The sequence below is a fragment of the Diorhabda sublineata genome, chromosome 1, assembly GCF_026230105.1.
Source record: "Diorhabda sublineata isolate icDioSubl1.1 chromosome 1, icDioSubl1.1, whole genome shotgun sequence".
Lineage (NCBI taxonomy): Eukaryota > Metazoa > Arthropoda > Insecta > Coleoptera > Chrysomelidae > Diorhabda > Diorhabda sublineata.
The window spans coordinates 16,488,664-16,513,539 of record NC_079474.1 but is presented as its reverse complement, the minus strand read 5'-3'; the positions used below and the strand labels follow the sequence as shown (position 1 = coordinate 16,513,539).

The 24,876-nt window shown below is 31.6% G+C and overlaps 2 protein-coding genes across 3 annotated transcripts; one reads left to right on the top strand and one right to left on the bottom strand.

The window, feature by feature from the left end:
• Nucleotides 1-22: 22 nt before the first annotated feature.
• On the top strand, nt 23-24,876 carry LOC130443055 (uncharacterized). 2 transcript variants are annotated; one of them, XM_056777506.1, is made up of 5 exons: nt 23-146; nt 19,851-20,100; nt 22,344-22,485; nt 22,540-22,890; nt 22,942-24,876. In XM_056777506.1, exons 2-5 carry the CDS (start codon nt 19,857-19,859, stop codon nt 23,030-23,032), a joined length of 828 nt encoding a protein of 275 aa, XP_056633484.1. In that variant the 5' UTR covers nt 23-146; nt 19,851-19,856; the 3' UTR covers nt 23,033-24,876. The 2 variants fall into 2 exon arrangements, with proteins under 2 accessions (XP_056633484.1, XP_056633493.1); XM_056777515.1 differs by lacking the exon at nt 23-146 and adding an exon at nt 11,497-11,752.
• LOC130443046 (RING finger protein nhl-1-like) lies at nt 499-8,923 on the bottom strand. Its single transcript, XM_056777494.1, has 7 exons — nt 8,742-8,923; nt 6,768-7,170; nt 5,230-5,371; nt 4,980-5,167; nt 3,765-4,000; nt 2,197-2,594; nt 499-904 (listed from the first exon to the last, which is right to left on the bottom strand). Exons 1-7 carry the CDS (start codon nt 8,822-8,824, stop codon nt 540-542), a joined length of 1,815 nt encoding a protein of 604 aa, XP_056633472.1. The 5' UTR covers nt 8,825-8,923; the 3' UTR covers nt 499-539.

Here is a 24,876-nt window from a genome sequence, read left to right as displayed (position 1 = left end):
GTACTTGTTACTGAGAAATGACAGTGACAGAAAGTACAGAGCATACCCGAAGATCTGTGATAGAAAGTCGAAGAGCAGATTTAATATTACGTTACAATAAGAGAAATTATAGATGACGAAGAATATTTCAAATAATATAATAAAAGGTATAATTTTAAATTATTATTATAACTAATATATCCATTTATAAATAGAAGCAAACTCTTTATGTCCATAATAAGAAGAAATTTCCAAGTGATAATAGACAAAATATGTTTGGATAGAGTAAGTAAAAAGGGAAACATAAAATGTTTTTACTGTTTTATGGTAGCATCAAACTAAAGGACTTTTTACTGAGGTAATGAATAAGTTAATGACAGTGACCGATGAGATGAAGCGCGGTAAACATATTTTTAAGTATACGAAGTGTTTTGTAAAATTCATTTAACAGTGAGAAAAATTTTAGGAAATAGTTTTGGAATGGAAGGTTTAGATGTCGAAGTAATAAAATACGAGGTATTTCATAATATATTTTTATTTCAATTATAAGAATATCCACATTAAAATATTCTTAGACTTCTACTTCTGCTATCGGTACAAATTATGTCTAAAGAAGATGTGACGTGTATACCGGAAATCCAAGCGAATCCTTCTTTGCTTCCGAATATGGTCACCAGTTTACCATCGGGTTGGAATACTTGAATTCGCGCGTTCCCCGCGTCTCCTACTAGAATAAAACCCAAGCAATCGACTGCAACGACTTCCGCTGAACGAAACTCTCCTTTATTTCGGCCAAAAGATCCGATTTCCTTCAACAATACACCGTCTCTGTTGAAGATTTTAACCCTGTTGTTCCCCACGTCGGCCACGATTAATTTTTCGCCGTGTATAGCGACGCTGGTGGGGATATGCAACTCACCCTTTCCTATGAGAATGAAAAAAACATTTTATCTTTTTTTTATTTTATCTTATTGATAAACTATCCGGTTTAGAAACATAATAAAACTCGCTGATAAAGCGTTTTCGAAATCGATTATATTGCATATGAATACTTCCGGTTTTATCGATTATTGCGTTTGTCGACTTCCGGTTCGGTTAAAAAGCCGCACCGGAAGTTAATTGATCAAATTATTGGTGTATCTAGATAAATGGATTCTGCGACATCCAAAACGCTAAACTAACGTGTTTAATTATGATTCTAATCCGGGAAGATATGCAAGTGTAGTCGCTATAAATTAAGTACAGTAGAGCCTTTTATCCTTTTATCGAATTTCCCGTAAGCTGGAGTGTGAAAGCTGATTTTCGTCTAGGGGAAACCCTCGTTCGGGTGTTTATTTATTATTTACGTCAACCGTTCGTTAATTAAACGCGAACCTACGCACAAAATGCAGTAATCGAAAGCGTCAAATTCTGATTTATATTTTCTCAAGTTTGCGCTTGCGTTGACGCTCTCATTCGCGTTTCGATCAGGTTAGAGTTCGCGTTGTAAACGATTTATAAAGTTTTTGACTTTCCTGGCCCTATTTCGACCAATCGGAAATGTCATTCCATATGGATTTGTTTGTTTCAAGTTAAGAGATTCATACAGCAACGAGTTGGCTTCTAAAAGATGTAAAGCTTCACCTACAGATGGGCTCGGAGGTAGCTGCGATCAATCGAAGACGCGATCGAATCTTCAGCTGATCGTGAGTCGAGGAAACAACAGGGTATCAGTTTCAGGGAAAACTAGATGTCGAATTTCATTGACGCGGTTACTGGGGTTGTCATACGGTTTCTCTCTCAGTTAGGTAGAAATCCACCTAAGGCTGTAATATTACTGAAGAAAGCGCCATCTATTATGGAATCAATGTACCAAGGTGTTCTAGAGGCTTTATAGGAAAGACCGTATGCTCTAACTGTCAAAAGAAAGTATCTTTATGGGCTTTCAGATGATGGATGACGATTTCTTAAATCAGCAGATACTTTTGACATAATTAGTGATGACGATAAGAGTAATTACGTCATGAAAAGTAAGAGACGGATATAGAGGCTGGAATTGATGACAATCATGTGCTTCAACTAAGGAAACTGAAGAAAATTATGTGCAGAATGTACGAAACAACAAAAACAACTATTTTAATCCAAACTTTTAGGTTATGTTCGTGATATTACCGCGTGCTCAGTTTTTATGAAGTTTTAGCGATAAAAATACGAGTTTGACACAAAAAAATTAGTTACCTATAGTCGAGAGTAGTTTCCCGCTTTCGGAATCGATAACGACGATTCGGTTATTCCCCGTATCGCATACGAAAACTTCGTCGCTCTGTCCGATCGCTATGCCATCTGGACTTTTCAATTGCAAGTTATCGAATTTTCTCAAATAATCGCCGGTATTCGAAAAAACGTGGACGCAATGTTTCCATTTATCAGTTACGAATATTTCGGAATATTTTTTCGAAAATGCCAAATTAATCGGACACAGCATCTCGGGATGATTTATCCTACCGAGAAGTTTAAATTTAGCGCGATCTAGTATCAAGATATTTTTTGTATCCGTTGCGGCGACGTAAATTTTGTTGTGATCCCATGGAGCTACGCCCACCCCGCCCGGTCTGGGACATTTCGACCATAATAACCTATAACGTTAAATAAAAATTAACACATCAGTGGATTTTCCCATTTGTAGGCGGCCAAGAGTCTACAAATGGGAAATGCCCCCCATGAAGTTACCAAAAGCCGATCAGGCGCTTTGGTTTGAGCCCTTTCATTTCATTAGGCAAGCTGTGAAACATGCCCACGTGTATGCTCGCGATTGTGTGACTTCTAGGCACTCACAGTTAACGTGGTTTGCAGATTCATCTTCCTCCATGCATCAGCGGATCGTTCGTAATGTCCATGGTGTGGAGATGGCGTCTTAGAGGACAGTGTCCGCGGTTTTTCGGTGTGTCTTCGTTTTTCTCATGCCAGGTGTCTCTATCTATCTCTGCGGAGCCCGTCTCGCAAACAGCACGTTAAATGACGCAATAGCAACGTTTTTAACTACACCAAGAATGGGTTCTGGTGAGTTAACCGATCCCAGTGTGGCGAGTGAATCCGCTTCGTCCTTGCTCGAGTGATTGGACACCAAAACGACCTGGATCTTACCGCCAATACCAAGGATGGGTTCTAGGTTCGTCGTTCCCAGTCTGGAGAGTGAGTTGTCTTTGTTGAGTGAGTGATCGGGCACCCAAACGAGTTAGATCTTGCAGCCGTCACTCATTTTGTAGGACTAGTCTAGAGCACTCGATTTCGGCCGCTATATCTTGAATAACAGCTGAGGAGATTGAGTTTACTGTGCATTCCATCACAGCGAATACCTCGGTTTGGAAGACGGTAGCGTGTAAATTGAAATAATTGGATATTCATCTATGGCCTCGTCGATTACGATTCTTTTTTATATAAAACTTAGGTTTCAGCAGCCATTGGTATTTGGACTATTTTTTCGTTAAAATAAAAATCACTTTTAATTGAATATTCTTAACCTAATTAGGAAAATCATGAAAATACGCTAAATACCTCTGACAGTTGAGGCCTAGTGTTAAAAAAAAGAAGAAGAGTTCGGAATAGATTATATAGATAGAAATACTCATATGCATTGTTGTCAGATTGTTCTAGAAAAATGAACTAATAGGAAAAGTGTATTAAAAATATTTTTTATTTCTTAAGATGCTGTTTTTTTGTTTTCGAAATATTTTTTTTAAGATGATTAATTGAAATTTGAGTGAAATCATTCGATTTAAATTATGTTTTTATTTTTAAACACTTACCTTGGTACAAAAGATCTCGATTTATAATGTTTCACCATGGAAGCGACATTTTCGTAAGGATTTTCAACGTTTTCTCCTTTAGTTTGATCTTTTTCCGTTAAATCGAAGTAGATACCTTCTTTATCTTGATCGATTCTAATTCGTTCGGCGTCGTAAACGATTCGCGCTTCGCCGTAGTGATAAATTTCTTCGAAAAGTTTCGCAGTTTCTCGATGAATATTCATGTAGTTGCTTATCTTGAATTTGATCAGGTTAATGATTATAATATCTAGTTCTAGGTAATGTCATCTATTATGCAAATGTCGATCGATTTTTTTTGCGAATTCGATTCGACTTAACTGGGCGTACCAGAAATTGGCAAATATTTATAAGATCATGATAATATGTTATTATTATTCACTCACAAAAAAATTTGGTCTAGTTTAAAAGTAGATTTTAATATACAGGGTGTCACACGACGAGTTAAAACTATCTGTATATGGCGGATAATATAGTGGACTGTAACTTTGTTATTTTGAATAGAACACCCTTTATATTAATACATTTTTGAAATCTGACTAAAATTTTAGTATACTTTTGTCTGAAAACTTTTTTCGAAAAATGTTCGGCTTTTGTTCGGCTGCTTTTAGTAAGGTCAAACGTATTTGAATCTATGTTAAAAATTTTTTCATTTTATACAGGGTGTGTATAAAAAGTGTTCAAAGTTTAACTTCATAAAAATAAGGCGAATTCATGTATGCTATATATACATATATTATTTTTGACCCCCGAAAGCATTAAAATAGAAAAAACCAGGTGGTTCTATTTAAAAAATAAAGAAATATGATATTTATGAAGTTAAACTTTTTATACACACCCTGTATATAATGAAAAATTTTTTAACATAGATTCAAATACATCTGACCTTGCTAAAAGCAACTGAATAAAAAACAATTTCATATCTTTAAAGGTATCCTCGTAAAAAAATAATTTATAAGGGTATGCAACTGATCAAATTTTTTACAAAATAATTAATAACTCAAAAAGTATGCATGTTTCGAAAAAAGTTTTTAGACAGATGTATACTAAAATTTGACGTAGATTTCAAAAATGTATTAACATACAGGGTGTTCCATTTGAAATAACAAAGTTACAGTCGACTTCCTGATTTTATCATATACACATAGTTTTCATTCGTCGCGGGACACACTGTATAATAATTAGTGTTGACTGTACCTTATTTTTGTTCTGTTTTTTATCGTTGATGATATCTTGAATTTTTCCTTTAACTGCTTCAACTCTGCATGTTATCATATCGTGTAAAACATTTCCTTGTTCTTTTATAGCTTTAACTTCCAGCAGAACGTTTTTTTCGGATTCCCGAATGTTCGCTATTTTCTGTTCGATACTTTCTTTTATTGTTTCTAAAAAACACATGATTTTTTCGAAAAAAAAAAACGGAAATTCGTAGGTTAGAAAAACCTACCGACAAGTTGGTCGCATCGGTTTGAGAAATTTTGAGATTTGTGACTCAATCTCAGTTTCGATTCTTCGATTTGTTCGGTGAGTTGAGATAGGTTGGAATCCAGCTCTGACAAATGATCTATCCAACATATCGAACAGAATATCTGAAATAGGTACATGAAACTAATTTGAGGTTACGAAGTGATAGTGATTTTAAAAAAATTATTATTTTGTTATATTTTGAGATTGTAACTAATAGCAAATCAACAAATATTTTCGGCAACTACTGAATGATACTTCTTACGTCCTATCCACACTCTCTACAAAGTTACATGAGGAAACTCGGTGCGATAAGGTGAACGATGCCCTCACCTACTTTCGCCTTCACTTGCCTCGTCTCCCTGTCGGCTTTATTTAGGCGAGTCAAAGGAGGTGACGACGTTCGATTTGGGAACTACAAGTGTCTAAAATGACATGACGTTGAATTTTCAAATGTAATAATAAAAAAATCATCATTTTATCTCATTTTGGGACTACAAATGTCTTAAATGACATATGACGTTGAATTTTCAAATGTAATAATAAAAAAATCATCATTTTATCTCATTTTGGGACTACAAATGTCTTAAATGACATATGACGTTGAATTTTCAAATGTAATAATAAAAAAATCATCATTTTATCTCATTTTGGAACTACAAATGTCTTAAATGACATATGACGTTGAATTTTCAAATGTAATAATAAAAAAATCATCATTTTATCTCATTTTGGGACAACATATGTCTTAAATGACATATGACGTTGAATTTTCAAATGTAATAATAAAAAAATCATCATTTTATCTCATTTTGGGACAACATATGTCTTAAATGACATATGACGTTGAATTTTCAAATGTAATAATAAAAAAATCATCATTTTTTCTCATTTTGGGACTACAAATGTCTTAAATGACATATGACGTTGAATTTTCAAATATAACGTAACTTCCTCTTATTTTGGGACAACAAACGTCTAAAATGACATATGACGTTGAATTTTCAAATATAACGTAACTTCCTCTTATTTTGGGACAACAAACGTCTAAAATGACATATGACGTTGAATTTTCAAATATAACGTAACTTCCTCTTATTTTGGGACAATAAATGTCTAAAATGACATATGACGTCGAATTTTCAAATGTAACACTAAATAAATCGTCATTTTATTTTGGGATTACAAATGTCTAAATTATATATGGCGTTGAATTTTCAAATATAACGTAACTTCCTCTTATTTTGGGACAATAAATGTCTAAAATGACATATGACGTCGAATTTTCAAATGTAACACTAAAAAAATCGTCATTTCATTTTATTTTAGGATTACAAATGTCTAAATGATATATGGCGTTGAATTTTCAAATATAACACTAAAAAAATCGTTATTTCATCTTATTTTGGGACTACAAATGTTTAAAATGACAATGTAACACTAAAAATTCATCATTTTATCTAATTATGGGACTAAAAATGTCTAATATGACTGTGACATATGACGTCTTCGGTAACTGACCTGTACGCAATGTTGACATACGTGTTCTTGATATTCCGAAATAGTTTGACATTTGACACATCTATAATCGATCGCTTTAACTTGTGGAGAAGTTACTACTTGTTCACCTTCTAGCAATTTAAGTAAAGTTTCCACGTGGAAATTCTTGGATAAATCGTTCAAAGATTCCAAACCTTTTTTTAAAGAAAATTCGGCTTTACATACAGGACAACTGTAAGTTTTGACAACCGTGTTCACTGCTAGTTTAATACCATCTTTGAGGTAGAGAAGTTTAGCGGAAATGATCGTTTTCAAACATGCTAAACAGAAGGTGTGTTGACAGGGAAGCATACGCGGTTCGCACATCCTTTCCAAACATATTCCGCATTGAACTAGTTCTTCTAAAACCGCCAACGAACTATCTCTAAACAAAATAAATGGAATTTATGTAGTTATTTGTTAAAGCTAATACGGTTTTATTTTAAAATACACTTGTTGCAGTAAATCGCCCTTGTACGTCAAAAACGGATGAAAATTTAGAAAAAATCGGTAATCGGTTCGATCTGAACGTCGGTTAAGGATTCGTGCGATTATTGAATAAAACAGGAAGTGTCAAAAAATGTGCGCGACATATTTTACAAGGAAACTTCAACATGCGAAAACTGTAGATACAAAATGCTAAAAATTTTCACATTTGAACAACGGAAACTCTTAAAACTATTTGTATTGGCACTTTGAATGAGATTGTGAACAAATCAAACTTTCTACATTAATAGGAAAACGATTTGAATCTGTTGAAGCTGTGAGAGAAAAAGCTGCGCGCGTCTTCAAAGAACTGTCAGAAAAATACTGTTTTGAACAATGGAAAAATCGCTTGTAATGATGTAGGGATAGATGATAAATAAACTTCGTTATTCAATAGCCACAAATCGTAGTTTAGAACGCTGTACGATGATGATTCTCGTCCAACAAAAAAAAAACACAAAAATTTTGGGAAAAACTATATAACGTAATCTACTTTTAACTCCATACACTTTTCCCAACGATGTTCAATGAGTTTCAAACCCTTTTTATCGTCAAGATCTTCAAAATAGCTATTAACCATTAATTGTTGGAAAATCTTTGGCCAACAAGCCATTTTTTCAAGACTGGACACAGAAAGTTATCCAAAGGGGTTAAATCTAGCGAATAGGGTGTATGAGATAGCAATTCAAATTTCAATTCATCAATTTTGGCCATTGCAATAACGAATGTGTCAGTTGATACATCTTATCCAAATGCGGCTTGATTCATTAGCTCAAACGTTGCAATAACTTCGCAAAGTTTTGCCTTTTTCAAGATAATCAATGATAATTATCCCACGCGCATATGAAAAAACTGACTGATTTCCTTGGAGGCGGTTCTCCCTTTTCAGCATCATTGTGAGCAAACGCAGCACCCATCTTGCTCACAGCTTCAATAAGCGATGTATTGAACTTTTCGGAATGCCTACTATGTCCGGTAGCTAGCGCACTTTCAATCGAGGATCATCCGGTACCGCTTTGTGGATTTTCTTTAGCATTATTGAGTCGTTACCCCGTTTGGTCGACCACTGCGCTGCTGGTCTTCGGAGGTCGTCCAGTCTCGTCTAAACTTTGCTACCCAATATTTTACTGTTAATAAGAAGGTGCAGTCTCATCCAGAGTAGAATCTAGTTCAGTTTTTATATTGGTTGGGATAAAGCCTTTCAAATAAAAGTATTGTGATCACAAATTCACTGAAAACGTTTATTATTGATGGCTACTGCGTAGTTTCAGGTCCAGGTACTTCTGGGACCGTCCTCGTATCTTGGTAAAAAATTTACGTTAAAAGATAAAATTGATAGAAAATATTCTTTAATTATTCAGCTATCGAAGTAGATATTTATAAAGTGTTGTGATTTACGATTAAAAAAATGTAAGTAAAATAATGGATTGAAAAAATATTTTACTGTTAACATTCATGTTGAATACTCACTGAATTCCACCGTTTTTATATTCATTTCTCACGCTAACCAATCTAGTGAGCTTTTTACCTTTATTCACTTTTCCTTTGTCCATTTTTCAAATAATTAGAATCGATTTTCACTTACGCTGTGATTCAATCTTTACAGTAGAAAAATAAGTAGATTTAATTTTATCTCGAAGATTTCGTTATCTGGATAAAGATAATCAAATCCATATTTGTAAATCTGAAGATCGATAAAAATGTTTTCAATTTCGCCACGAACTTGAAGTCCTTGAAGATTAGTTTTATTATCTTCGTAAACTATGTTTTTCTTCTTTTGTATATAAAGTTTTTTGTCGAAACAAAAATATTAATTAAAGTGGATTTATGTAGTACGGTCCATGAACTCTTGTCATCATGGTAAATAGAGTGCGTTCCCATAGAAAAAACGGACCTCAAAGTTAATTGGCGCAATCAATAGGATATCAAATCTATTCAGCAACAAAGACGCTTCCAAATGAGAAATTCATAGCAAATAATTCTTCTCGACATCCAAATTACCATTAGAAGACATCAAGTTGAGTCAATTCCCAGACATCCTGTACCAGGCGACAGAAAATTACCACTTGCATTTGGAAAACTGGAATAACCTACAAATCCAGCTTCATAATAGCAGGAGCAATCGTAGTTTTTGCCTAGAAGAAGTTCCACATCAGAAAGAAGACTGAATTCCTGTGCTTCCATCATTATCGATGACCAGGGGTGAAGATTTTATTCTTGAAAATATATTTTCAAAAAACTTTATTATTACAAAAAACACAATTTACAATTTTTGAAGCGAAATAACTTAATTAATTTCACGATTGAATTAACAAGAATCATTTTTTTGATGTTTACAATATTCATATTTATACTAATAAAAAGTTGACAGCTGTTTACGTAATTTGATCTTTTATATTTCAGAATGTTCTGGATTTTTCTTCACAAAACTCCAGTTAGACCAGATCCGAAATGTTGTTTAATTATATTATTCATGTTTATAATCTTCGAGTTATGTTTACACGCAATTTTCGGTTATGTTCGTACTTTCTTTTCAAAACAATTTTATATTCTTATTTTGACCCCGTATGTGACACACGAACGAACGCTAAGTATTGTCATTCAAAACAAATTAATTTTACTTCGGGAGTGGCTGATGCTCCTACCTAAGTAAAATACAGTAAATAATCATTAATAAAATAATAAGTAAATTTGGTGTAAATGATAAAACGTGTTGATGAAATTGCAGAATACGAGGTCTGGCTAATAAATAACGCGACTGCGCGCCTAGATGGCGTCCTACGCGTTGGGTATCTAGATATCTTATCTATGCACGTCCCAAAACACGTTTTTATTACTATTATAGTATTTGCGCAACGTATCAATCTTAAAGTTCTCGTTAAATTGAAAAAAACTCCGATTGAATGCTATAAATAGTTGCAATAAACCTATAGGGACAATTCTCTATCTCGTAAGCGTGTTTTTGAGTGTTGTAAGTGCTCTAGTAAGTACCGAGAGAACGAATAAAAATTCAAGGCAATATTGATCGTTTTTTTTTCGACATTAACGTTATCGCGATGACTGAACGGGGTCCAGAAGATCAGACTGTTAACCAGACTTACTATTTGTCAGTTTTGGCAACACTACGAGAACGAGTTGCACCAGGACAAGCAGTATTTGGTCAGTAAGCGCACTCCAGTGCTCGAACACCCGTCGTACTCACCAGATTTGGCACCGTGCGATTTTTTTTGTTTCCGAAGATAAAATCTGCTTTGAAAGGGATCCGATTTGAGTCGATGGAAGCGATAAAGCAAAAAAAGGCAGAGCTCCTGAAGACCATTACCAAAGAAGACTTTCAGCACTGCTTTGATCAATGGAAAAACGTATGGAAAGGTGTGTGGCGAGGGGAGGGGAGTATATTAAATGTAGATGTATTAAATGTAGATAGATATATATGATAGATAGAATTTAGATTAATTTTTATAATAAAACCATTTTTTCGTAACCAATCTCGTTATTTAATAGCCAGACCTCGTACCGTGGAATGACGTGGTTGGATCTGAACCAGATTGAACTGGTATGAGTACAGATAAAAGGAGGAGATTCAAAAGTTCTTTTGAGATGTTCAACATTTGTTTTTGGAGCCAATCATACTGAGTATTGGTTGCAACAGTCCTGCTTCTGATTCCAATTTGAATTTGTAAGCTAAGGTTAAAAAGAAAATGTTGTTTCATCAACACAATGCACCAGTTCATACATCCGTTATTGCAATTGCCAAAATTGATTAATTAAAGTTTGAATTGCTATCTTATCCGCCCTATTCGCCAGATTTAGTTTCCTCGGTGTTTCGGAGTTCAAAGATTTTCCAATAATGAAGAGGTGATGTCGGCAGTTAATGACTATTTTGAGAAAATTGATGATTCTTATTATAAAAACAAAATTTTTGTCTTTTCTTTATTGGACCAAGTACTTTTGGGACTATCCTCGTACTCCTCGTAGAAAACCAAATTAATTATTAAAACGATTGTTATTTAAAAGGTACTATGTTCGTATGGTAATTTTTTAAACGAAATTTTATTTTTTTAACCGCGCCTAATTACCGAAAAAGTAATGGTCAGATCCGCATTTTTAAAAACGATGTAGAAGGCATAGTAATGATTGTTAATTATTATGCAATTCCGTAAAATAAAACACAAGAACTCGGGCCAAGTAGAACCAAGTCACCAGAACCGACTGCGACTCGGTCAGTGGGATTGAGAGTGAGAATAAGTCGAGACGCTCGTTTGTCACTTGAATCGAAAAAGTTGAACAGTCGAAGGACGAAATTCCAAAAAAATTTTTTCCCGTAAACGCAAACGTTATAAATAAATTTCGATTTATCACGTTTTTAATCAGTTATACCCGTGACATGATTTAAAATTACTACAGGATGTTTTATAAGTGTGTTACAATGTTTCATTCATTTAGTTTCATTTTGGAATAGATACGACTGTCAAAACAGAGTAAGTTGAATTCAATAATTTCTTTAAAATATAATTTTAATAAAATATATAAACGAAATAAAAATAATATACATTTCATTGGTATTCTTTAATGATTATTATTATATTGTGGGACCGTTGCAATCAAACACCAAAATGTACGCTTTTTAATATGTATTTTAAGTTTTCGAAAAAAACTACATATTCACCATCAGGGCTTTAAATCATTATATTCATTATTAATTAATTAATTAGTTAATTAAACGAGAATTGTGGTAAAATATATATTTCATAAAAATTTTAAATCATTGACAATAAGACATAAATTTGAGGTTTATTGATTTTGCTTGCTATTCAATTATTGTTAGGAATGATGTTGAATTTTGATAGGTTATGTCGTTACGAATTTAGCCCAGTATTTATTTTTCAAAATCCATAGATTCCACTAAGTTTATTTAAACCAACTTTTTTTATTAATACAATGATCATTTCGAGCGATATATGGCCGAGTTTTTTGTAATTGTAGTAATCATAGAAAACATGCTGGGCCAAGTGATTTTCCAAGAAAATTTCGAACAATTCTTATACATTTTTGGAAAATTCGACAGTTTTTTAAAATTCTTAAAGAAAATTTAAAAAAAAACACGACAGAAATAATTCTTTATTCTGAAATTTAAGTAGTTTTCCAAATTCTATAAATTTCTTTCAAACTCATAAAAATTCTGGTTTTTCTTGAAATTTTGAAAATATTGAAAGTTAAGTAGGAAGTTTGGATTTTTCCTCCAAAATTAAAGTGATTTTCCAAGAAAATTTCGGAAATTTCGAACAATTCTTATACATTTTACGAAAATTTTCACTGTCACTTTTGTGAAAGGTTATCCGATTGGTGACGGACTTCTTAGACTGACTAATATATTTTTTATCATAATTTAACACTTCGGTGTTTGATTTACTGCAATCCCAAAATTCTACATATTCTCCTATAAACCTCGTTCTTAATATGCAGTAGTTAAAAAAATATGGGCATTTCTATCTATCAAAATCGAAGTAAAACACTCTATATATGATCTGGTAAGGTCACTATCCTCATGTTTCGTTATGCGGATTCTCTCCATCTTTGTTAAAGATTTCCTTTTGATTTTTGGCTAATTTTGTAGCCTCTTTTCATATTAAGTTTATCTATTGCAGTTATTTCTCGATAGTTTTTCTCCAATTCAAGATCTTCGAGTTTTTCAAATAGGTTCCATTTGATTCCTAGCCCTTTATCCTCAGTATTGCTCATTATCCACACCACAAATCCCTGTCTTAGTCTTTTTTCGATTTTAATTCGCTGGTTTAATTGTTTTCCTGCTGTATATCCTGGTCGAGCAATTGTTATTCTAAGAATTCCCACGTCATTACTTCTATGTTTAGCGAGTCAAATGCTTTTGCAAATTCTATAAAGTTACCACTTCTGAATTTAGGTTAGGTTTATGCACAGATTGTCATTCATATTATAATTCATTCTAGAAAACATCTGAATAAATAAAAGTAAAATAAAAACAAAATTTGAAATCTTACTATTTAGTCTAGTTAAAAGAGCGTTTTCATAATAATTTTGAATTTTAATTTTTATTTCTATCAATAAATAAAAAATAAGGACGACATAAAGTGAAAACCGATAATTAAATCAAATTAACCGCATTTTTACACCGACCAGGCGAAGATTGTAGATCATAAATAATATTCTAACGATGCAATGAATTCATAAATTTTAAAACAATGGGAAAGAATAATTACGAAAGATAAAAATACAGATAACGACAAATATATAAGCTGAAAATAGTCTTGTGACACTTTTTTATATAATAATAATGAGACATACTGTATAATACTAATATTTTGTGGCGTTTAATTTTTTTGACGTACAAACTTCTTCTCTTTACATATATACAATTGATTTATGCAAAAAATGACATTCTTCTCTTCGTAATATATTCCGATTCCGCTATAATATATGGTTGTTAAATGAACATACGCGTATACTTTGAAAGGCAGTCATGGAAACAAGAATTACAGAACAGGATTCCTTCATAACCTTGACCGATTATAACACAATTTTTATTAGTCATTACAGTCTACCTTTTTATTTCTTTTTCGGCTTAAAGTATTGAACAGGTGCTCGTAAATTTCAAGTTTTTTCCCTTAGGATCGTATTTTGACTTCTTTCATTATACCGAGATTCGTTGTTGCCTCATAGGCGTAGGTTTTAAGGGATAATAATAATTGAAATATAAATAAATAAACAAACAATAAAAAATATAATTGATGAGTAATATTACAGTAGTATTACAATATTACATCGTTTTTTACGAGGTACGTAAATAAGTAACAAATTAAAAATTAAATTAGTAGTCTTCATAAAAAAATTCTTCAAAGTACCAGTGGCGGAGGTATCATAAAGTAATATAATTTAATTAAATCAAGATATTTAAACGAATAGGAAATATATTATGACTAAATGTGCTTTGTAACTAAAAGTTTTTGGGTTCGATATCAACAAAAACAGTTTTTTAATTTGAAACTCGTATGCTTACGTCATATATACAACCTACGATGACCTCACAAAATGGTTGGGATCATAGATATAAATTATTAGATAAATGACACAATGTCAGATGGTTAATGACAGATGGCACACTAGAGCATGCGATGAACAAGGACTTTTCCTAAACTATAACCCGTGTTCAGGTAGATCATCTGATTTCGGATTTTAACCCAGAGCGAGATTTAGATCACAGTTTCCGAACGTCGCGTTAAATTTTCGGTGGAAATTTAAAATATGATCTACTTTTTATTACTTTTTTCTGTTTTAACTATTCGATGATGCTTATTTATATTATTATTATTATTATAATCTATATGTTTAATCATTGTTATTGAGCAGACGAGACAGATGAAGTACAATATTGCTGGTGACAGATGACTGGAAAATTATCGACTTCCAGTTACCACATACACTAATAAAAATGAGTTCGTAATATAAAAAGTTCGAATTAGTTCAAGTAAAATAATTTTAACATAATATTAATTAAAAGTAATTATGACATACAAGAGTAATTATTTCATACCAGATATTCGAACAATTACTTGCTTTCCTGTCAAATAAAAATCAAAAAGAAAGCAAAAGTGTTACAAAATGGCGGAAAGAAAAACTACCCTCGTAAGCGTTTATTCTAGGATTTAAGCTCGTAAAGCACGGATGGTTTTCAAAGAAATTTGTAAATATTTATTTGAAATAATAAATGAATTAAAAAAAATGTTATTATATATTTAAATTCGTCTTTTTTCGATAATCATTTCGTATGCTATCGATGTAGTGACATTGTTGAAATATCTATCGAAAGTTTGTGAATCGGAAATGAACCGATTACGCGTACTGATTATTAAAAGCTTTTGTTTATTTATACTTGGTACGAACGTGCCGCGAATATACAGGGTCGGGCAAAATACGCGGAACATCGAAAAATTTCCCACTGAGGGTCTGAGATATAAGAAATTAAAGAAAAATTATCAGACTGCTTCGTTATTGACGTCTGTCAAAGCATCTAGTCAATTTATCTTAAAAAAATCAGTAACTTCAATTTAATTTGTAATAGTTTATTGATTATTTTAGCAAAAACTGACAGCACTTTTGTTAATAAGAAAAAGCTATTATTGTTTATTATAAAATATTTAAAAATTACGAGGATTGTACGAAAAGTAGGGATTAGATGTTTTTACAAAACAAGACATTATTCATTGTTCTATTTGTTAATTTTTGACCCAGTTTTCATTTTTTTCGGCAAACTTTTCGAGACGTTGTTTCAGCCTTTATATTGTTAAGTTACAGAAGTTTTCCGCCAGTGCGGGAGTTTCGGTAGTGTGAAGAAACAACAATTTTTCGGTAAAAGTTATTTTAATTGTGCCATTGGAAGCTTTAGGAGTGCGTTCAACGAATGCTACTGAGAATGAACCTCAAATCTTTGAACAGCTCTCCACCGGAAGTTACTTGCGTGAAGAAACGGAATTCTGCTCGAATTTAATAGTTAGTGGGAACCATTTCTGACGACTGCAGAGAAGAAAATACAGAGGGAACCACTGCGCGGCATTGTTGTCGATTTTAGCCTAGCACCTTTCTTCGAGGTTGTAGCTCAATTAAATCCAATGAAAAAGAAAGTTTTTCTTCAAATAGGACCCTGACCTGTCGAATATTGAATATTTAGTTTAGTCTAATGGTTTCTGCGTGTTCAGTTTCCGATTTTCTTCATTTTGCTTTTTTTTTTCTAGCGATATTGTGGAACTCAAAGACAAACGAAATAATAATGAAGCATAAAAATATAATAAAAATGGAAAAACACGATTTTCTAGTTGAATTTTTTAGATATTTTATATATTTTCATTAAAACGTGTTTGTTTTTCTTATTTCGTCGTATTTCAATGTCAATTTGTTGTTGTGGAATGTTCATTATTTTCGTTAAGGAAACTATTCAAATGAACAGAAACAACGTAGCCATAAAATTTTTATTTCGTGTTGAAATTCTAACTGTGCCCATTTAATTTTCTAACCGGCAATAAAAGTTTGTAATTTGAGAAAACTATCTAGGTACCGGGTTTTTTGATATAAATTATAATGAAAAAAATACGCAAAAGTCGACTTGTATCAGAATTTTTGGAATATTCGTCCACTAACTTCAAAAGTAGCATTTGAAGGTCAATATCGCGTAAAAATGACACTATCCGAAGAAGAAGAAAGTGCTTATTCATCAAGATAATGCCGACATATCATATACAGGGTGTCCCACGACGAGTTAAAACAATCTGTATATAACAAAATCCAATTCTACCGGAAGTCGACTGTAACTTTGTTATTTTAAATGGAACACCCCGTATATTAATACATTGTTGAAATCTCCGTAGAATTTTAGTATACTTTTGTCTAAAAACTTTTTTCTAAAAATGCATACTTTTCGAGTTATTAATTTTTTTGTAAAAAATTGGACCATTGCAGACCTTTATAAATTATTTTTTTACGAGGATACCCTTAAAGATATGAAAATAGTTTTTGTTCGTTTGCTTTTAGCAAGGTCAAACGTATTTGAATTTATGTAAAATTTTTCATTTTATATAGGGTGTATCAACGGGTCAAAATGAAATTTAGCCCACACCTGCATCTCTAAAAAATTTACATAAAACATTTAATATCTGGATAATGGTAAGGTTTAGGGATAGTATACATGAATTTACCTTATTTTTTAGCCCTGAATGCAGTACAATAGAGAAAACCGGGTGGTTCTATTTTAAAATTTGATATTTATGAAGTAAAACTTTGAACACTTTTTATACTCACCCTGTATAAAATGAAAAAATTTTAGACATAGATTCAAATACGTTTGACCTTGCTAAAAGCAACCAAACAGAAATTATTTTCATATCTTTAAGTGTATCCTTGTAAAAAAATAATTTATAAGGGTCTGCAAGGGTCAAAATTGTTACGAAAAACTTAATAACTCGAAATATATGCAATTATTATGGTAATTATCTAGATTAGGTTACACCCCTTCGATTTCGTCAAAATTTTAGTATGTTAAAGAGGAAATTAAGCTGAAAAATTAGATATATACATGTAGGGCGCGGAAATCATCCCTTCACATAGTTTTTCAACTTTGAATTTGCAGAAAAAGAAAAATAATTTATACATCATAGTTTAGCTTTGCATGTCTTCATTACCTAATGATGACATCATAAAATTTGAAGAGAATTTAGTCTAGTTTGTTTGCATACGACTATCGTTAGTAAATCTATCAATATTTGTTTTTTTTTATTCGTAATTTTTATTTTTATTCATTTGACCATGAAAAAAGATAAAATTCTATGAATTTTTGTGTATTGTTGTTTATTAATTGATATTCTATCAATATTCTTAGTTAAAATTAGTGGTTAAGTCAGTTTAGATTAGGTTAGGTTAGGTTAGACATGCGAAGCTAAACTATGATGTATAAATTATTTTTCTCTTCTGGAACTTCAAACTTGAACTATAACTATAAATTAATTAAAGATAAAACTAATAAATTTTACTGAATGTTCTAATAATGTATTAATAGGACATCTTTGTGCTCACGGTCCTGTCGGGCTGGAGGCCCGTCCTGCTACGCCACTGACTAGTGGATAAAAGTATTCGGCACACAAATTACTGTCTGTAGTATTTTTTTTTAATACATAAAGTTTGTGTATAATTATTCGACCGGTCATAACATGGAAGATGTGTAATATTTTTGTGTCATTATGTCAATAAGGATAACGCCACAGCCAATGTCGTACTGATACACTCGAAACGAGATCGTCTAAAAAATGAGGTAGATGCCGTTACAAAAAAATGTAATCGCGATAATATGTAGTTCGCGTTCTAAATTATTTATCGGCATATAAACAGGTCCATGCGAAACTTGAATTATTGTTAAAAAATACTAAAAAACATGCTTTTAATCATAATTAAACTATAAATTATAACATTTTCGTATTTCATTCCACTACATATTTTGGTTTCTAAAATAATCGATCTAATCTTGTGAGAGAATGGTACCAGAACTACTTGGTTTGAACTTTAGATGGCGGTAGTTGCTTAAAAAATATCACTGTATTAGAAACTACACACTATGTACAACATGTGTTTGAAGTTTGAAGACACCACGTTGTTAGGTATTTATTTGGCAGCTATCAATAGTCAATTTGTAAACCAAAATTGGTCATCGTTATGTTATACAATACTTTAATTTGAAAAAATGTAACCTAAATAATATAAAAACTGAATTAGATACTTTTCTGTATGGGACTGTTTTAAAGTATTGGGTATCGGAGACCTGCATCGTAGTGATTTTGGGGGAACGTCAATTGAAAATACGCGAGCTAGCAGACATAGTAGGCATTTCAAAAAGTGTGATACATCGCATTTTAACCGAAAATTTGAACATAAGAAAGCTGTGAGCAAGATAGGTGCTGCGTTTGCTCACAATGCAACAAAAACTGATTCGTGATGATGTTTCTATCGAATGTTTAACCGTTTCATAACCGTGGGTACATCACTTCACACCTAAACAAAAAAAAAACAATCAAAACAAAGAACTGAAAAAGGAGGATCGGCTCCAAAGGTCATTCCATCTGCAGGTAAGGTGTTGGTGTCGTTGTTTTGAGATACGCGTGGGATAATTTTCATTGATTATCAACGGTGAATAGTATGCGAACTTATTACAACGTTTGTGTGAAAAAATCAAGGAAAACTCTCGAAAAAAATGTTGTTTCATCAAGACAATGCACCAGGTCATAAATCCTTTATTGTAATGGTCCAAATTAATAAATTAAAGTTTGAATTGCTACCTCATGCACCCTATTCGTCAGATTTAGCACTCTCGATGTATTTTCTATTTCTAGACTTGGTACTTATAGGACCATCCTCGGTAAGTGACGATTTGGCATAAATCGTCATCATCAATCATCTATCAAAATTTCAAATAAATCGGTGCCGCATTAAAAAATTCGGAAAAAAAATGCTTGAATACCTGGCCTATTTTTTTTTATATAAACTTCCCATCTAACCTAAGTTTCATTCTAAATAATACCCCAGACATTTAGTACCCCATACGAGGTGATATTTAGCAATTTAAAGTGATAATTACCAAATTCGTAATTATTTAAAATAATTAGTTTAACTGTACTCGATTGGAATGAATATTTTCCGGATCATATGACATTTTAGATTCATAATCGGGTTAAATAATTCAATAAATTATATGTTTCACTTACATACATATTGAATGCTTGGCACGTATTCTGAATCCGAACAAAAAAAATCTGACGTGAGTTGACACGAGTTTCTATATAATGAATCCGTAATTATTTGGGATTTGCCTTCTTCATCTCAACTACATAATATTGTAGTGTGATGATTGAATAACTGTTATGTTTATTAATACAAAAATAAATCAACAGTCGGAGATTATGATTAATCGATATCGTATGAGATACAAGTTTTTTATTCGTCGATGTTTAGTATTCCATTAGAAACGGAAAGAAATTTGTTCTATTCATATTTTTATTATTTCAGATAATAATGGCTGACTACAATTTGAAAACAATAAACATTTTAACTTTAATCTTGTTGGTAACGCCAATGTCATTAACTAAAGATGGATCGAAATCTAGACAGAAAAGAATATTATGGGTTACACAAGATGGACGTTTAGCACTACCACCCGGTACTACTTTGGTTATATCTCCTTCTCTGTCGCTACCGTTCGTGAGATATCCACCAGAAGGTTTTTTCTCTAATTTGACCATCAGTTTACCATTCACAAGTAAGGACAATAATGTTTTTTTATCGCTATCTATTGACGAAAGTTTTTAGCTCTTTTCGATTCAAATTCAAACTATATGAACTATAAAATGTTCATTTTTTTTACAAAATTTCATATTTCTAATTACTTTTTTTAAATTTTGTTTTTAAATAGTTTCTGATGGAAAAATATTAGAAATTCTTCAAATAAGACGCTTACAACTTCAACTTGACCATCATAAATTCATATTTTGGAATAAAATATGAAGTATTTTAATTTTTTTATCAAAAAAATGATAACAAAATCTTATATAAAAGAATAAAAAATAATAAGAATAAATACGTCAATTAACTATTTTATTTTGATTATCGTGATTCTACTAAATTATCTAAATTTGATAAGTTCTTAGATTAGGGTAATTGTTTTTAGTATGTTTTTCATATTTTTAAACATTTTTTTTTTTATAATACAAGGGTGTCTACTTAAGATTTAATTCGGAAAACCAAAGTCGAAGCGAGTTGATAGCCACACTGCCGTTGATTTATGGCCGATTCATAAATTTGACTTTCCGTTTGCCGTTTGAGGTTACAAAATTAAAAACATTGAAATGCATGACTATTCATACCTAATTGTTGTTTGATGTCGCTGTTTGCCGCCGGTGACTTTCAACTTAAACAAAAAAGAGCCAACCACATCAATTTACCTTTGTCACGTGATCTCGTTTGATGCTCCCAATAAAAAATTCTTCGTTATTTTTTATAATATCACCCAACAAACGGAAAGACAAATTTTTGAATTCACATCGAAAGTCTTAGAAAATCATCATACGAAAATGTCCGTGATTTATTTCCATTTTTGACCAAGATGAATGTTTCAAGTATATGTAAACAACTCAAATACCACTCGTATGACAACACGTTTTGATTACGCTCACAATAAAAAATATCAAACTTTGATGAAAATGTTTGATTTGACATATAACCAAACACTCATCGATAAATACGAACTTACCTTCGTTTATACAATAAAACCACAAGTCACTAACTACAACAAAAAGTACAAATCCAACAAAATAGAAAATAATGCAACTGAAACTGTTCAATAAATAAAAAGAATAAGAAATAAAAAACATAACCTCAAAATAAGAAACTTTTCTTGTATATTTCAACGCTTCTTGTTAGTTTATTCGAATTGTGAGATTAATGACTTTTCTTATATAAAACAGTGTTGTCATATCGCCATTTTATCAATTGGTATAATTAAATCAAAAAGTAAGGAGTGAATTTGCAGCAAATTATGGGTTTAAACAATATAATACAAATTATGGAAATAATTAGTGACAATAATTTGAAATCAACTCAATTCCTATAATATGTATATTATACAAGTGCCTTTCGGAGATTAAGATCTTCAGGTCTGGTAAATCATCTATCAGCTGATCGTAGATCTTAACCCAGAACGAGATTTAGATCACAGTTTAAGGACGTCGCGCTCATTTTACGAGGGAAATTTCAAATTTGAAACATTACTTTTTTTGCATTGATTCTTCTATGATATTTATTTAGTTTTATAATAGATTCTATATGTTTTATAATTGTTATTGAGCAGTTCTACGACGATTTACCAGCTCTTTCATATTTTGCACTGAACTTTAGTACTATTTGTACGCTGAAATGCCGAAAGGGATAAAAACCTCAAACCTCAGTAACCTACCAATCGTGCTACTCACGAGAATTAATAATAGACAGTCATTCATTAGGAATAAATATTTTTAAAGTTCAAAAATCCATAGACAAATTAAACAATCCGTCATCGTCGCAGTTTCCGAACATTCATATCATGATCGGGCTAACGAAAAGTCCTAGCCTCATTCGTTTTCACACATCTTGGCAACACTGCCGATGTATGAATCTAATGATCAATTATAAAATCATTTATCTATGAATTTTATACTTTATATGGCAATAAACACGTACAAATAGATATAATATAATATTTTAGTGAATTTAATTCAACTTTTATAGTTTTGACTAAATTTAGAAATAATTATTGGTTATTTTAAATAGAGCATCTATTGGGGATTTACTTAAGTTTAGTAAGGAATCTGTATATGATTTGTATTGTGATAATGCAGGATTCTCATTTATCGATATTCGTAAAAAGACAGAGACGGCTTTTGAATTTTTTGATTTACCTAATTTAAAAAACTTGGGAGTTTATTAATTTTTCTTATGATTATATATTGAGGAAAATTTTTGTTTTAGTTGATTTTAATAAACTGGGATTAACAGATAACGAGAATCCTTATGGAGTTCTTCCACCGTTGTTAGCTAGGTCAATGGGTCGAGCTGCTGGTACTATCTTAGCTGATTACATTGGTGGAATGTTGCGCAGGCGTGGAAAAAGGTGAAAATAATTTGAAAGGTTTAGCGGATTATAACGTTGTTGTATTATTCCTAGATCCACTGAAAAGGACGTTAAACCAATGCCTCACGCTTTCCATGGAGGAGAGAGGGCGCTGTTATATGTGATGTTGGAAGATTTATTAGATCAGTTCGGAATGGACGGAAGGGCGTGTCTTTTAAGGGCTATTTGCGAAGTTCACGCCCATCCAATGACAAATTTTGGACTCGTCGGCGAAATGTTGAAGCTCTTCTTCAGCGCAAGCAAATCACCTTACGCCAATATGCTTACCGAGTACGTGGAAGCGGAATATGCTGGTACCGGTCAATATGGCGGACCAGCAGAATGTTGGCCCTACATGAAAGATTGTCCTAAATCTCTATTTCTACCCAAACATAACCTATATAAGTAAGTACGAATGTTTTTGTAATTTTTAAAAGTATTGAATGTGGTTTTTAGCGATGAGGATAACGAAATTCCTCACGAGGAACCCGATGACCTGTTAAAGCCGTCAAAAGTTACCTACAATCCTTCTGTACATAATATGTAGTACACCTGTCAACGGAAGTGATAAAAACAGTGATTAAAACTAAGTCAAAACAAAAAAAACTGAAAGTAATTGAACGAAATAAGGACGAAAGGATAATAAAAAAAATGCTCAAGTGTAAATAATATTTATTTAAATTTTTCTAAGGCCAATTGCGTATTGCTTTTTATTGTGTTATACAAGCTCATTTGCATAATATTAAATTTTGCATTAAGAAACATCCTGTATATATATTATTAAATCGATTTATTAGATCTAACTATTCGTATAATTGTTTCGACTGAATACATTCTGTATATATTTATTTTCACTTCATTTCGAACACAAAAATTTTTAAAACGTGGCAACGTTGTAATTGTCTACTTATGGATTGTGATAAGTATTTGCAGGAATTGAAAAAAAAAATAAAATAGAAAATATAATACTATTAAAAATTTATTAAAATTATTTTAATAAGATTTTTTTTTAATTAAATATCTGCAACTGTAGCATTAATCATTAGATAATTAATTGTTTAGTTTTGATTACAATTGTCATGATTTGATGATAAACCATACGAGGAATCTAATGATATCCGATGTTGCCAGAGCTAATTTTATTTCAAAGATTGTAAGAAATGAAAATGTCAGCTATTTTTGTAATATTATTTTGAATCGTAAAAAAGATTATAATGATATACAATGATTATTGGAAAGTTTCGAATGTAATAAAAAAAAAGGAAAATTTGATAATACTCGACGTTGCCAACACTCACACTACTTCCTCAATACCAACTGAAGGGAGAATATACAATATTTAACGATGCCAAGTTTTACTATATTTCGGAGTTTATTGGAAATAAAAGTTTCAAATAAAATAAACAATAAATCGAATGGAAAATTTAATAATATTCGACGTTGCCAAGGTTTACTGTGTTTCGGAGATTATTTGAAATAAATAATCGAAATGTCATAATTGATGAATTGATAGAAGAATTAAACATTATTCGACGTTGCCAAATTTAAATCTAAATCGGAAATTTTTCGACATTGTCAAATTTCATTTTATGTCGGAATAATTATTGGAAATTGAAATTTCAAATAAAATGAACAATTAACCGAATAGAAAATTGATCATTCGACGTTGCCAAATTTAAATATATATATCGGAGATTAATGGAAAATAACATTTTAAATATTTGAACGGCAAACTGAAGGAAGAATTTACAGTTTTCGACGTTGCCAAATTCTATTGTATTTCGGATATTATTGTAAAATAAGAATAGCAAATATTTGAACGACCAATTAAAAGAGAGAATTTACAATATTCGACGTTGCCATGGTTAACAGTGTTTCGGAGATTATCGGAAATTGAAGTTTCGAATGGAATAGACAATAAATTAAACTGACGTTGAGAAAGGTCACTGTGTTTCGGAGATTATTGGAAACGAATTATTGAAATGTTATGAACGATACACCAATCGGAAATAGATTCGCCAAAATTAAATTTATTTCAGGGATTATTGGAAACTAATATTTAAAAAATTATAAACGACGTACCAAACAGAGAATTAAATAATATTCGACGTTGCCAAATTTACTGAAGGGAGATTTTACTATTTTCGACGTTGCCAAGTTTCATTATATTTCGGAGTTTATTGGAAATATATATTTAAGAAATTGCGTAATATTACTTTTCATAAGAATATTTATACTTTTTTTTTTAAATTAGGACATGAAATCGTTGGTATCAAACATATTTTAAAACAAACGTCTATTTGGTCCGATTTCGTAGTTTTTTTCCCAATTTTTTCAACAATAATTCATAACAATTTTCCTACTAACGATACCTAACCTCAAAACCGTATT